At 41.1% G+C, this 12394-nt stretch overlaps 1 protein-coding gene across 3 annotated transcripts in view; it reads left to right on the plus strand.

The window, feature by feature from the left end:
- The window catches only part of LOC138759057 (microtubule-actin cross-linking factor 1-like), a 34514-nt gene extending 22570 nt beyond the window's left edge, over nucleotides 1-11944 (plus strand). For all 3 annotated transcript variants that reach the window (XM_069928913.1, XM_069928914.1, XM_069928915.1), the window contains exons 7-8: nucleotides 92-187; nucleotides 5056-11944. In XM_069928913.1, coding sequence (XP_069785014.1) covers nucleotides 92-187; nucleotides 5056-5063 — 104 coding nt within the window. In that variant the 3' untranslated portion in view covers nucleotides 5064-11944. The remainder of the gene's footprint in view (nucleotides 1-91; nucleotides 188-5055) is intronic.
- The last annotated feature ends 450 nt before the right edge of the window (nucleotides 11945-12394 follow it).

The following is a 12394-nucleotide window of genomic DNA, read 5'->3' on the forward strand; positions in this document are numbered from 1 at the left end:
TGTGTTTCTTGGGAAGAAAACACCGGAAACATGGTAAATCTTTGAAGACATTTTTAAATGTATGTGTAACAGAACCTTGTGTTCATTTTAGCTACCATTGAACAGAGATTCCAGCGTTTGCGTCAGGAAACATCAGAGCAGAAGAGGACGTTGGAACGGACAAATGTCCAAGTGGAAGATCTTGAAGGTTTACTTTTACCTGGCACTTCTCACCACTGCGATTTTGGAAATGTTTTATTTCTGGATTGATGAAGCAGGGTCGTTGACCTAGTTGAGAAACATTGCTATTTTGCACACATAACTGGTCCCTAATAGCAATGCAGGAATGACCAGATGATGTTGATTGCAAGATAAATCTTGGCTGAGACAATTACAGTCCAGATACAGGACATCTTGGCCCCTCGAGTCCACACCGATTTAAGTGGGCTCCTCTAGCCCCACTTACCCACTCCCTGTCCATAACCCTCCAATCCCCTCACATCCATGCAGCTATCCAACTTGTTCTGAAATGACACAGGAAGTTACATCCCAGACCCTGGCACCAATCTGTTTCCTTAATCGTATCCACAGAATCCACAATTTGTCATCCTGACCATCGAATCCCCTAACACTATTACTCTCCTCTTCCTTTCCCTACACTTTTGGGCAACAGAGGTTGACCTTGTGCTAGAGATACAGCCACTGATTCCTTCCCCAGCCTGAATGCTCCTCAAGGAGGTGTACCATTTGTTGAGTGCTTCAGTCACAGGTGCCCCCTCCTGTATCTGTCTCTTCCCTTTCCCCTCTCCTAACTGGAACCCACTGATCCTCCTCCTGTGGCCCTGTTGAGACCACCTGGCTATAGCTCCTATCTATGATGGCCTCACTCTCACTGACCAGGTCGAGGTCATTGAGCTGCAGCTCCAATTCCCTAACACGGTCCCTGAGATGCTGCAGCTCAGTACACCTAGTGCAATCGTGGATGTCCAGGAGGTCGAAGACTCCAGGACCTTTCACATCTAACACTGAATAGAGCAAACTGCTCTCACACTCAACCCTTCTCTCTTCCCCCTCACCTTACAAAGAGAAAATAACAAAAAAAATATAGTCTTACCTTAATCTAGATACACTCGACCTCAGCCTCTACTCGCTGAACCCTCTCGAGCCAAAGCCTCGAAACCCCACTCTTTCACCAGGCCACTTCTCACTGGGCCACTCCTCGCTGGCCTCTCTTTTGCGTTTCCCTCCTTTTATCGGCCTTGACCAATTAAACCTGTCACTCTCAACTCGCTCCACCTCCGAACACTGCCCAAACTCTGGTCTCCGCCTCCTCCGACTCACTGCTCGAACCGACTAGGCCCGAGGCCGGGTAAAGAACAGAATTTATTGTACGATAGAATCTTGTATGTTCTTTAAAAACCATATAGGATGTGGTTTAAGGTCTCATCCAAACCAATTGCATCCACTCATGCAATTTGATTTCACTACTTCCCCAATGTGCCATTTAGAAATGCACAGAATGACGTGGATGTTGCTTCTCTTCACCATCTGAAACAAGTAAATGGGTTCTTACTATTAAAGCTTCTGCCTCGCATGTTCGAAGTTTGAAAAAGATCAAAGCTGGTGCATAGTTTCATGCATCCACAAGTGTATAAAAAATGGGTTGTGGCAAATCATCGGCAATTATCCATGCCTGCTGCATCCAGGCATATTTGAAGATTGGAGCACGACTGCAACGCCATGTCAACTGTGGCGGATTAACTACCACTCCAGGCTGAGCTTTAGTAAAGCCCCCCTAACCTTGCCTCCCTGCCCCACTCTTTGCTGAATCGAATAAAGTGACATTAAGTTACTTTAAATAACATATTAGGGGTCTCCAAAGTGGTCGATATCGACCCTTGGTGAAGGGGTGGGGGGGTGGGTTGGAGAGGCAGCAGCGTGACCCAGATGTGTGGGGGGGGGGTGAGACAGCAGCACCACTCACGTGGGCAAGGAGGGAGATAGACGGCAGCGCGACTCGGGTGGATTGGAGAATGGTAAATAGAGTCCCCTTGTTTAAAAAAGGTAATAGGGAGAATCTTGGGAATTAGGGTTAGTCTTACATTATTGGTGAGTAAACTAATGGAAGGGATTCTTAAGGATGGGATCTATGAAGATCTGGAGAAATACACTCTACTCAAGGATAGTCAGCATGTCTTTGTGAAGGCAAGCTTGGGCCTCACAAATCTAACTCAGTCTTTGGAGGAGGTTACAAAAGAAATTAATGAGGGTACGGTGATAGATGAGGTCTACGAGGATTTTAGCAAGGCGTCTGAGAAGGTCGGTCACAGGAGACTCCTTCGGAAAGTCCTGAGTCATGGGATGAGCGAAAAATTACCTGCATGAAATAAAAGCTGTCATGTCGGAAGAAAGCAGAGTGTCGTAGTGGAATGAAAGTATTCTGCCTGGAGGTTGGTGCCGCAGGGATCTGTTCTGCGACCCCTGCTCTTTGTGATTTTCATGTCACCTGGATGAAGAGGCGGATGGATAGGTCAGTAAGTTTGCGGATGTCACGGAGGTTGGTTTGGAGGAGTTGTGGATGGAGATGAAGGCTGTTAAAGGTTACAAAATGATGAAGGTGGGATGCAGAGTTAGGCAGAAAAGTGGTGGATGGATTTCAATCCAGATAACTGAGAGTTGATGCATTTTGGAAGGACAAACCAGAAAGCTGAGTCCAGAGTTAATGGTCGGTTACTTAAGAGTGTGGATGAACAGAGGAACCTTGGGTTGCAAATCTACACATTTCTCAAGGTTGCCGCACAGTTTGATAGGAGAGTGAAGAAGGATTATGGTGTGCTGAGATTCCTTCATAGGTGGTTTGAATTCAGGAGTAGAGTTGTCATGTTGCAAATCTATAAATCTTTGGTATGACTCACTTAGAATATTATGTTCAGTTCTGGTCACCTCATTATAGGAAGGAGAGGGGACAGAGGAGATTTACCAGGATGCTGCCTGGATTGGGAAACAATTCTCATGAGGCAAGGTTCGCAGAGCTGGAGTGTAGAAGGATTAGAGGAGACGTGATAGAGGTCTACAAGATCTTCGACATCCTTCCGTGAATTCAGGGACCAGAACACTACGTAATATTCCAAATGCGGCGAACCAAAATTTTATACAGCTGTAACTTGACTCACCAACTTTTACACTCAGTGCCCCAAATCATGAAGTCCAGCAGGCTGGATGTTTTTTTACCATCCTCTCCACCATGTTGTCTCTTTCAGGGTGCAGAGAGCGTTCAGCTCAATATCCTTCTCTCCATCAATGCTAGAAAGGATATATTGTAGACTTTCCCTTGCATTTGACCTCCCCCCCTCCCAAATCCAGCACCTCACTCAGGGGAGGGAGACGGGAAGAGGAGGGAGAGGGGAAGGAGAGGGAGAGGAAAAGAGAGGGAGGGAGTGTTGTCGAGGAAGGGGGAGGGATATAGTGAGAGGGTGAAGGGAAGAGGAAAAAGAGAGAGAGTGGGGAAGGAGAGGGAGGGAGAGTTGTCAAGGAAGGCGGTGGGATAGAGGGAGAGAGGGTGAGTGGAAGAGGAGGAGAGGGAAAGGGGAAGGAGAGAGGAAGAAATGTCGAGGAAGGGGGGAAGGATACAGGGAGAGTTTGAGGAGAAGGAGAGGAAGTGGAGAAGGAGAGGGAGAGAAAAGGATAGGGAGGAAGAGTTGTAAAGGAAGGGGGAGGAATATAGGGAGAGGGTGAGGGGCATAAGAGAGGGGAAGGAGAGAGAGAAGAATGGAGTGGGAGGTAGACTTGTCGAAGAAGGGGGTGGGTTAGAGGGGAAGAGGAGAGGGAGAGGCAGGGAGAGTTGTCAAAGAAGGGAAGGGATAGGGGAAGTGGGTGTGGGGAAGAGGAGAAGTAGATGGATAGGGGAAAGAGAGGAAGAGGAAAGGAGGGAGAGTTGTCGAGGAAGGGTAAGGAATATAGGGAGAGGGTGAGGGGAAGGAGAAGGAGAAGGGAAAGAGGATGAGGGATAGTTGTCAAGGAAGGCAGAGGGTTATAGGGAGATTGTGAGGGGAAGGGAAGGGGAGGGAGGGAGAGTTATCGAGGAAGGGGGAGGGATATAGGGAGAGAGTGGGGGAGGAGAAGAGGATGGAAAGTGGAAGGAATGGGAGAGGGAGGGAGAGTTGTCGAGGAAGGGGAGGGATAGTGGGAGGGTGAGAAGAAAGAGAGGGAGAGAGGAAGGAGATGGAGAGGGAGGGAGACTTGTCGAGGAATGGGGAAGGATATAGGGAAGAGTGTGAGGGTAAGAGGAGAAGGAGAGCGATAAGAGATGGAGAGGAAGAGGAAAGGAGAGAGGGAGAGTTGGTGAGGAAGGGGGAGCGATATAGGCTGAGGGTGAGGGGAAGAGGAGGAGAGGGAAAGGAGAGGGAGAGGAAAGGAGAGTGAGGGAGAGTTTTCGAGGAAGGGGGAGTAATGGGGTGAGGGTGAGGAGGGGAAGGAGAGGGAGGGGAAGGAGGGGGAAAGGGAGAGGGAGGGAGAGTTGTTGAGGAAGAGATAGGGATTTTGGGAGAGGGTGAGGGGAAGAGGAGGAGAGGGAGAGGAAAGGAGAGGAGAGTTTTTGAGGAATGGGAGGGATATAGGGAGAGAGTGAGGGCAGGAGAAGGAGAGGGAGAGGGGAAGGAGAGGGAGAGGGGAAAGAGGAGGAAAGGGAGGGAAATTTTTTGAGGGGAGGGATTTTGGGAGAGGGTGAGGGGAGAGGGAGAGGAAAGTAGAGGGAGGGAGAGTTGTCGAGGAAAGGGGATAGAGGGAGAGGGTGAGGGGAAAAGGAGAGGGAGAGGAAAGGAGAGTTTTTGAGGATGGAGAGGGATATTCGTAGAGAGTGAGAGTTAGAGGGGAAGGAGAGGGAGGGAGAGGGAGGAAGAGTTGTCGACGAAGGGGGAGGGATAGAGGGATAGGGGATTAATGGGTTTCTATTGTCTCTGAATCTTTACGAAAAAGTGAAGATGATTTTGAGCTGAAGACCATTGGTCGTCTTCGCGTGATCTTCCTCAACTCTGTTCATCTCTTCCCTTGAATGACTTTTGTTTCCATTGCTTGTAGATTCGTGAAGCGTAGAAGGGAGGACAACAACTTGTGCTGGAAGTCGAGCTGGTAGCAGGACCAACTGTCAATAAGGCAGCCACACTTGGAAACACAATCAACATGTTCAGGTATTTCTACATCCAGTCCTGGAGGATCTCAACAAAGTTCAAGCGAGATTTCTGCCAACACCTAAAAATTCGACAACTCCAAAAAAATGTAGTGAACAGATCCAACTTTTGTACACGTCATTCATCACCCACACCAAAGCCTTTAACTCTGCATCAAGGAAACAACTATAGGACACCCCTTCTAGTATTAGATGAACTGAAATGGAAGTACGGATCCTGAGGCTCTTCAACAAAGGCATATTGGCCACAGTCATGGTCAACATGAGTACTTGGGAGCCTTTTTGCATGAAGTGAAGAGTAAACAAGGATCTGTGTCAGGTCACTCGCCTGAGTGCTACTGGTACCATGTAACCCAGTACTACCTGTCGCATGGTCGAGTGGTCGGCGACTAAACCGGCTCCCCCACCAGGCTTGCCTGGTGAGGAGGGTGGCTAGACACCCTGCAGGATGAAAAACAAGACCTGTCAAAGGGTGGATGAACCATGGACAGAAAGGTCTGGCAAACCATCATCTGAGAGGGAACAGCAACCTTTGAAGCCAGCAGATGTGCAGAAATAGAAGAAGATGAGAGGAGAGGCCGTACCAACCCAAGCCTGATCTGCCATCTGGAACAACCTGTCCTGAATGCAGAAGAACTTTCAAAGGCAAGATTGAACACAGAAGCCACTTGATAGCAACGAGGAGGAGAACTTTCTGACAGACAGCGCAGAATTCAAACTGAGGTCCAGTCCTGACCACTGGCCATGTAAAGGCATTGCCCTAACCACTACATCAACCGTGACACCCTGCTCAGAGAAGCCGGCTGGAATCTCGAGCGTCTGGAGGAATCGATGTGTCAGGCAGCAGTGGGGAGGGGTCGGGGATCAGCGGCGGCAGTGGGGAGGACTCGGGGATCAGCGGCAGTTCCTACCACACCCCCACACACACAAACCCTGACGCACACGCCCCACACACACACACACATACACACTCGATTCTTTGAAAGATTTTATTTAATATTCTCAAATTACATAAAGAAAATCAAATACACATAAAATAACTGTAAACTACATCCCCTCCCCTTACTAATACAATAAAAACCAAAAAAAGAAAAAAATAACCAAAATAAAGAAAAAAAAAACAACCTCTCCTCCCCCAAAACCTTAGAGAAATGTATCAAATATTCCCTGATTGGTCTGCCAACATTACAACATTGATTTAATTTCTATAGCCATGTGTTTCAAATATAAACACCACATATAAATAAAAAAGAGTAATTACTTACATTATATGTTAATTTTTCTAAATATAGACAAGAGTGCAATCCGTTATGCCATCTTTGCAAGTTTATATTCTTCCATGTGACAGCTATATATTTTCTCGCTACTGCTAACCCAAATCTTAACAAAGCCAAATATGGTTTAGGCATTTTGAATCAACAAATGGAACATTAACATAACCCAACAAACATATTTTTGGATCCATTAAATATCCCTTTGAAACAAATCCCTCAAAAATTTTATAATTTCCTCCCAAAAATGCTTAATTTTCTTTCACGACCAAACTGAATGTACAAAAGTAACTTTCTGCTCTCTACATCTAAAACAGAAATCTGTTAAACTGAATCCATATCTCTTCAATTTCTCAGGGGTTGAATATAATTGATGCAAAAAATTCTAATTGACCATAGTATACCTCACATTAATTAACTTGGTAACACCGTCAACACACAGTTTTGACGATTCCTCCCATGTCAAAATAATATTTAATTCTTTCCCATTTGTCTTTTTCCATTTTCTCCTGCAACAACCTATACATATCAGAAATAAAGCATTTTTCACCTTTATCTGCAATTAATAATTCAAATTTCTTTTGACCTGGTAAATTTATTTCCTTCCCATAATTCTTCTTTAAATAATCTCAAAGTTGGTAATAAACAAAGAATTTGATGCAATACCATATCTTTCCTGCAACCTTTTAAATGAACAAAACCTCCCTGCTTCAAAACAATCTATTACATTCACTAATCCTTTAATTTCCCAATCTTTTAAGTAAGGATTCTATCATGAAAAGGGAATTAATTTATTCTGATATAATGGTGATCTTATCGAAACTATTCCGATAGAATCAAGAATTAAATTGCGATTTTACCAAATATTCATTATATGTCGAAAAACGGATAATTTAAATTCTTGTAACAATAAAGGATTCCATTTATAAATGAAATGATTAATATTATTTTCCAAAATCTGAGCCATCTTTATCTTTGCCCACCTAGGAGATTGTTGATTATCAAATAACCAATTAATAAACTTCATCGGTGCCACCTCATAATAATTATAAAAACAATGTAATTGCAAACCACCCAATTTATAATGCCAAGTCCATTTTTGGAAAGAAACCCTCGATAATTTACCTTTCCATAAGAATAACCCAACTATGCAAGGAATAGATTGAAAAAAGTATTGTACTCAAGCATAAATGTTCATCTTTATGCAATTCACTCTTCCTATTAATGTCAGTGGTAAATCTTTCCACTTATCTAAATCAATTTTAACCTTATTTAATAAAGGTACATAATGCAAAATAAATAATTCATGATCATTTTTATTTACAACTATTCCTAAATATTTAATTTTATTTGACCATCTAAATTTAGTAATTTGTCTACAATCCATAAAATCTTCTTCTGCTATTGGTAAAACCTCACTCTTTTCCCAATTAATCTCATATCCCGATAATTTACCATACTTATTCAACAAGTCCTGTGATAATTTTAGTGAAGTTTTTGGATTAGTTAAATATACAAAAACATCATGTGTAAATAAGCTAATTTTATTTTCATTTTCTCTCACTTTAAGTCCTCTAACACCAAAATCATGTCAAACAGCCTGAGCTAAAGGTTCTGTCACCAAAGCAAGTAAAGCAGGTGAAAGAGGAAAACCCTGTCTTGTAGAACAAGATAAATTAAAAGATTTTGAAATCTCACCATTCGTTATTACCCTTGTCGTAAGTTCTGCATATAAAGCCCTAACCCAACCCCTAAAAAATGGAACAAAATTAAATTTTTCCAATACTTTAAACAAAAACTTCCACTCAACTCGATCAAATGCCTTCTCAGCATCCAAAGATATATCCGTTGGTTGATTATCTTGTTGTTTTTAGCATTAATTAATGAAATCAATTTAACTATATTATCTGATGACAATTTAACTATATTGTCTTTGACAAACCCTACCTGATTGTTACGTAAAAAAATTTGGCAAATAATTCACTAACCTATTATCTGAAACTTTTGACACCAATCTATAATCAACATTTAATAATGATATTGGTCTGTAAGGTGACACTTTTAAAGAGTTCCTTTCTTTTTTTAGGTATAACTGTAATCAATGCTTTTGAGAAAGATTCTGGAAATACATCCATTTTAGTTGCTTGTTTCAAAACATCTTTATATAATGGAAATAATAAATCATTAAATTTTTTATAAAACACCACCTTAAATCCATCCTCTCCAGGAGATTTCCCATCAGGCATCGATTGCAAAGCTTCTCTCAATTCTAATTCAGTAAATAAAATATCTAAATTCTTTACCTCAAATTCATTCAACACTGGCAAATTTAAACTAGATAAAAATAAATCAATTTGATCCATTTTTTGATAACCCTCTGACATATATAAATTTTCATTAAATTTTAAAAATTCATCAGTATTCATTTATGTAATTTCTCCATTCTTCCTAATAGCATTAATTGTCCTTGATACTTGCTCAGTTTTATGTTGCCATTCCAAACCATATGCACTCTTTCTCCCAATTGATAATAACATTGTTTAGACTGCAAAATCATTTTCTCATATTTATACGTTTGTAAATTATAACGTAATTTCACTTTAGATAAATTTATCCTTTCATCCTCTGTATAATTTTTTTTAATTTTTTTCTCCAAGCCTTCGATTTCCTTTTCCAAATTTAAACTTACGAATAAATAGTTTTTTTCTCTCTTAGTTGTATCGCTAATAATTTGTCCCCTCAAATATGCTTTTAAAGCATCCCACAAAATAAATTTACTTTGAACTGAATTTTCTTTCATTTGTAAATAAAAAATAATTTGATCTCTCATCCACTAAATGAAATCTGGTCTCTTCAATAACTTTTCATTAAACCTCCATCGATAAGCTGTCTCAGTTAATTCAGTCCCTAAACATTTAATGAAGGATATGCGAATAACCTACTTTTATATTCTGCAAAATTAAATCTACTTGTAAATGCACATAAATCAAAAATACATTTATTCTAGAGAAAGAATTATGCAGAGCTGAATAAAGTGAATAATCTTTCTCAGTTGGATTTAATTTCCTCCAAATTTCCACTAAATTTAAATCCTCCATCATCTTAAACAGTCTTTTTGCCATTTTAGTTCTTTCAACAATTTTTGGAGATTTGTCCAACAAGGGATCCAAACAACAGTTAAAATCTACTCCGACTAACACATTCCCATATGCCTGATTCAAATTTAAAAATGTCCCTGAAATAAATGTCTGATCATCTTCATTTGGTGCATAAACATACATTAAAGTCCAACTTTCAGAAAAAAAATCTTCCAATTAACAATCAGTACTCTTCCAACTTTATCAAAAAAAAAATCCACAGCAAAAAGTTTTTTTTTATTAACTAATATCACCACGCCTCTAGTTTTAGAGTTTAATGAAGACAAAATTACATGTCCTGACCAATCTCTCTTCAACTTCAAATGTTCTTTTTCTGTCAAATGAGTCCTTTGCAAAAATACAATATCTACTTTTAGCTTCTTTAAATTTTTATTTTTTCTGCCTTTTTCTCCATTGATTGTAATTCAAAAGATACATTTTTACGTATCAAAATAGCTACATCTTTAGCCTTAGAATTAAATGAAGAAGAATATACATGCCCAACCCAGTTCCTTTTTAATTTCACGCTTTCCTTCACATTCAAATGTGTTTCTTGTAAAAAAGCAATATCAATTTTCATTTTCTTAATATACGCCAAGACCCACGTATATTAATCTAACTATTTAATCCTCGAACATTAAAAGTAGCAAACCTCAACTTTGACATATCTACTATTATTACTAAATACCAATAATATCTTTATATAAAAACTCAAATTAATGTATATAGGCCCTCCAATAAAAAAAATCACAAATTAAAAACTAAAAAAAAATTAAAAATAAAAAAAATTAAAAAATAAAGAAAAAGGAAAAAAAAAGAAAATCCCCCCCCCCAAAAAAAAACTACCAGAAGGTAGTAATCCCCTAAACAAAAATTGGGTGTGGGTCACCCACCAGTGGCTGATGACTAGTAAAGAAAGTCCAAATCTCTCCTTCCCCAGCCAAACAGTCAGTAACATCAAAATATTATAAGAACAAAAGAAAAAGTAGAATAAGAAAATTCTTTTTACCCAAAAGACTCCAATCTTGAAAATCCCATTTCAGAAGTTGGACTCTTTCCATTCCTGTTTTTTTCCCATTTTTGCCATTTCTTCCTTTTCCAGAGCTACCAAAGTTTTCTTTAGGAGATAATGCTGGACTATGTCTTTGTCCTCTTATATCTGGCCATGAGTCAGCAAAAATCATTGCTTCACAATCAGTTTCAAAAAACCAAAATTGATAGACTCCGTAAAACACCTTCAACACTGCAGGGTAACGAAAAGTAGACTTATAACCTTTATGCCACAAAACTTCTTTAACTGGATTGAATCGACGTCGACCTGATGCATTTCCAACAATGGAGACATTTTCCTGTGTGCTCCCTCCATTGAAATCAAAAGGCTTTCTACTTCTTGGGAACACGCACCTTCTTCCGGGGAATGGGTAATTCCAGCGCCATCCTTCATTTGGTAGCAATAGATTTTTTTTCAGCCCGCACAGGAAATCTTTGGGGTCTAGGCAATGAAGAAATTGAGCCAGGGGCTGTTTCAGGTCGTCTAGTCCCCAGATCCTCAGCACTTCGAAAATGTATATTCTTATGAACTTGAGGTTTAATCTTTTTACCATTAGTGGCCATAATAATTGCTTGATACTTTAAACTAAAATTTAAAAAGTTTAAACTTGAAAACAAAGGGTTAAAAAACAGGTATTTAAAAATCTGGCCAGAGAGGTCGTGATTACATGTCTAGACTCTACGCTATCTTGCCACGATCCCTACTTTTAGCTTCTTAATATAATCTATCACACATTGCCTTTTTATTGGGTGATTTAAACCCTTAACATTAACAATTGTAAAACTTAAATTACTTATTACAACTTACACAATGGCACCCAATCTTTCACAATTAACTTAAACAAAAACCCTCAACCAACAATAAAAAACACTAGACCCCCCCCCTGAAAAAACTGCAACACACTCGAGACACATACCCCAGACACATACCCCAACAATCACACACCTCCCACACACACACCCTACACACAACCCCCAACACACATCCCCAGACACACATTCCACACATACAAGCCCCGACTCACACCCCCCACAATCACACACCTCCCACATGCACACCCCACACACACATACACATCCCAGGAACACACCCTCACGCTCACAAACTCCCACACATACACTCTGCGCACACACACACACACATATCCCCCATACACATACTCCCCCACACACAACCTCTGACAGATATACACAAACACTCTTCGACACTCATACACACCTTCCACACCCTCACTCCACAAACACCCAATGCACCCACAGTCCCCTTCCCACACACCACACCTACACATATACCCCGACGCACAACCCAGAAACACCGCCCACATACACCCCTCACACACACCTTCACACATGACCACCTCCCACACACAACTCACAAAATCAACTCCCAGCCACACATCCCACACATAAATGCACACTCACACTCACCCGATACAACCCCTGGACAGATAAACCTCCCACACACATACCCGTACACACATCCTCTCACACTCAGTCCCCCCCACACACACCCACCCACACCCCATATACCTCTCACGCACAACCCCAAACACACACACACCTTCACACTTGACCACCTCCCACACACAACCAACACAAAATCAACACCCAGCTACACACACACACACACGCACACTCACACAATACAACCCCTACACAGATAAACCTCCCACACACATACCCGTACACACATCCTCTCACACACACAGTCCCCCCCACACACACCCACCCACACCCCATATACCTCTCACACACACACCCAAACACACACA

The sequence above is a fragment of the Narcine bancroftii genome, chromosome 3 (genome assembly GCF_036971445.1).
Source record: "Narcine bancroftii isolate sNarBan1 chromosome 3, sNarBan1.hap1, whole genome shotgun sequence".
Lineage (NCBI taxonomy): Eukaryota > Metazoa > Chordata > Chondrichthyes > Torpediniformes > Narcinidae > Narcine > Narcine bancroftii.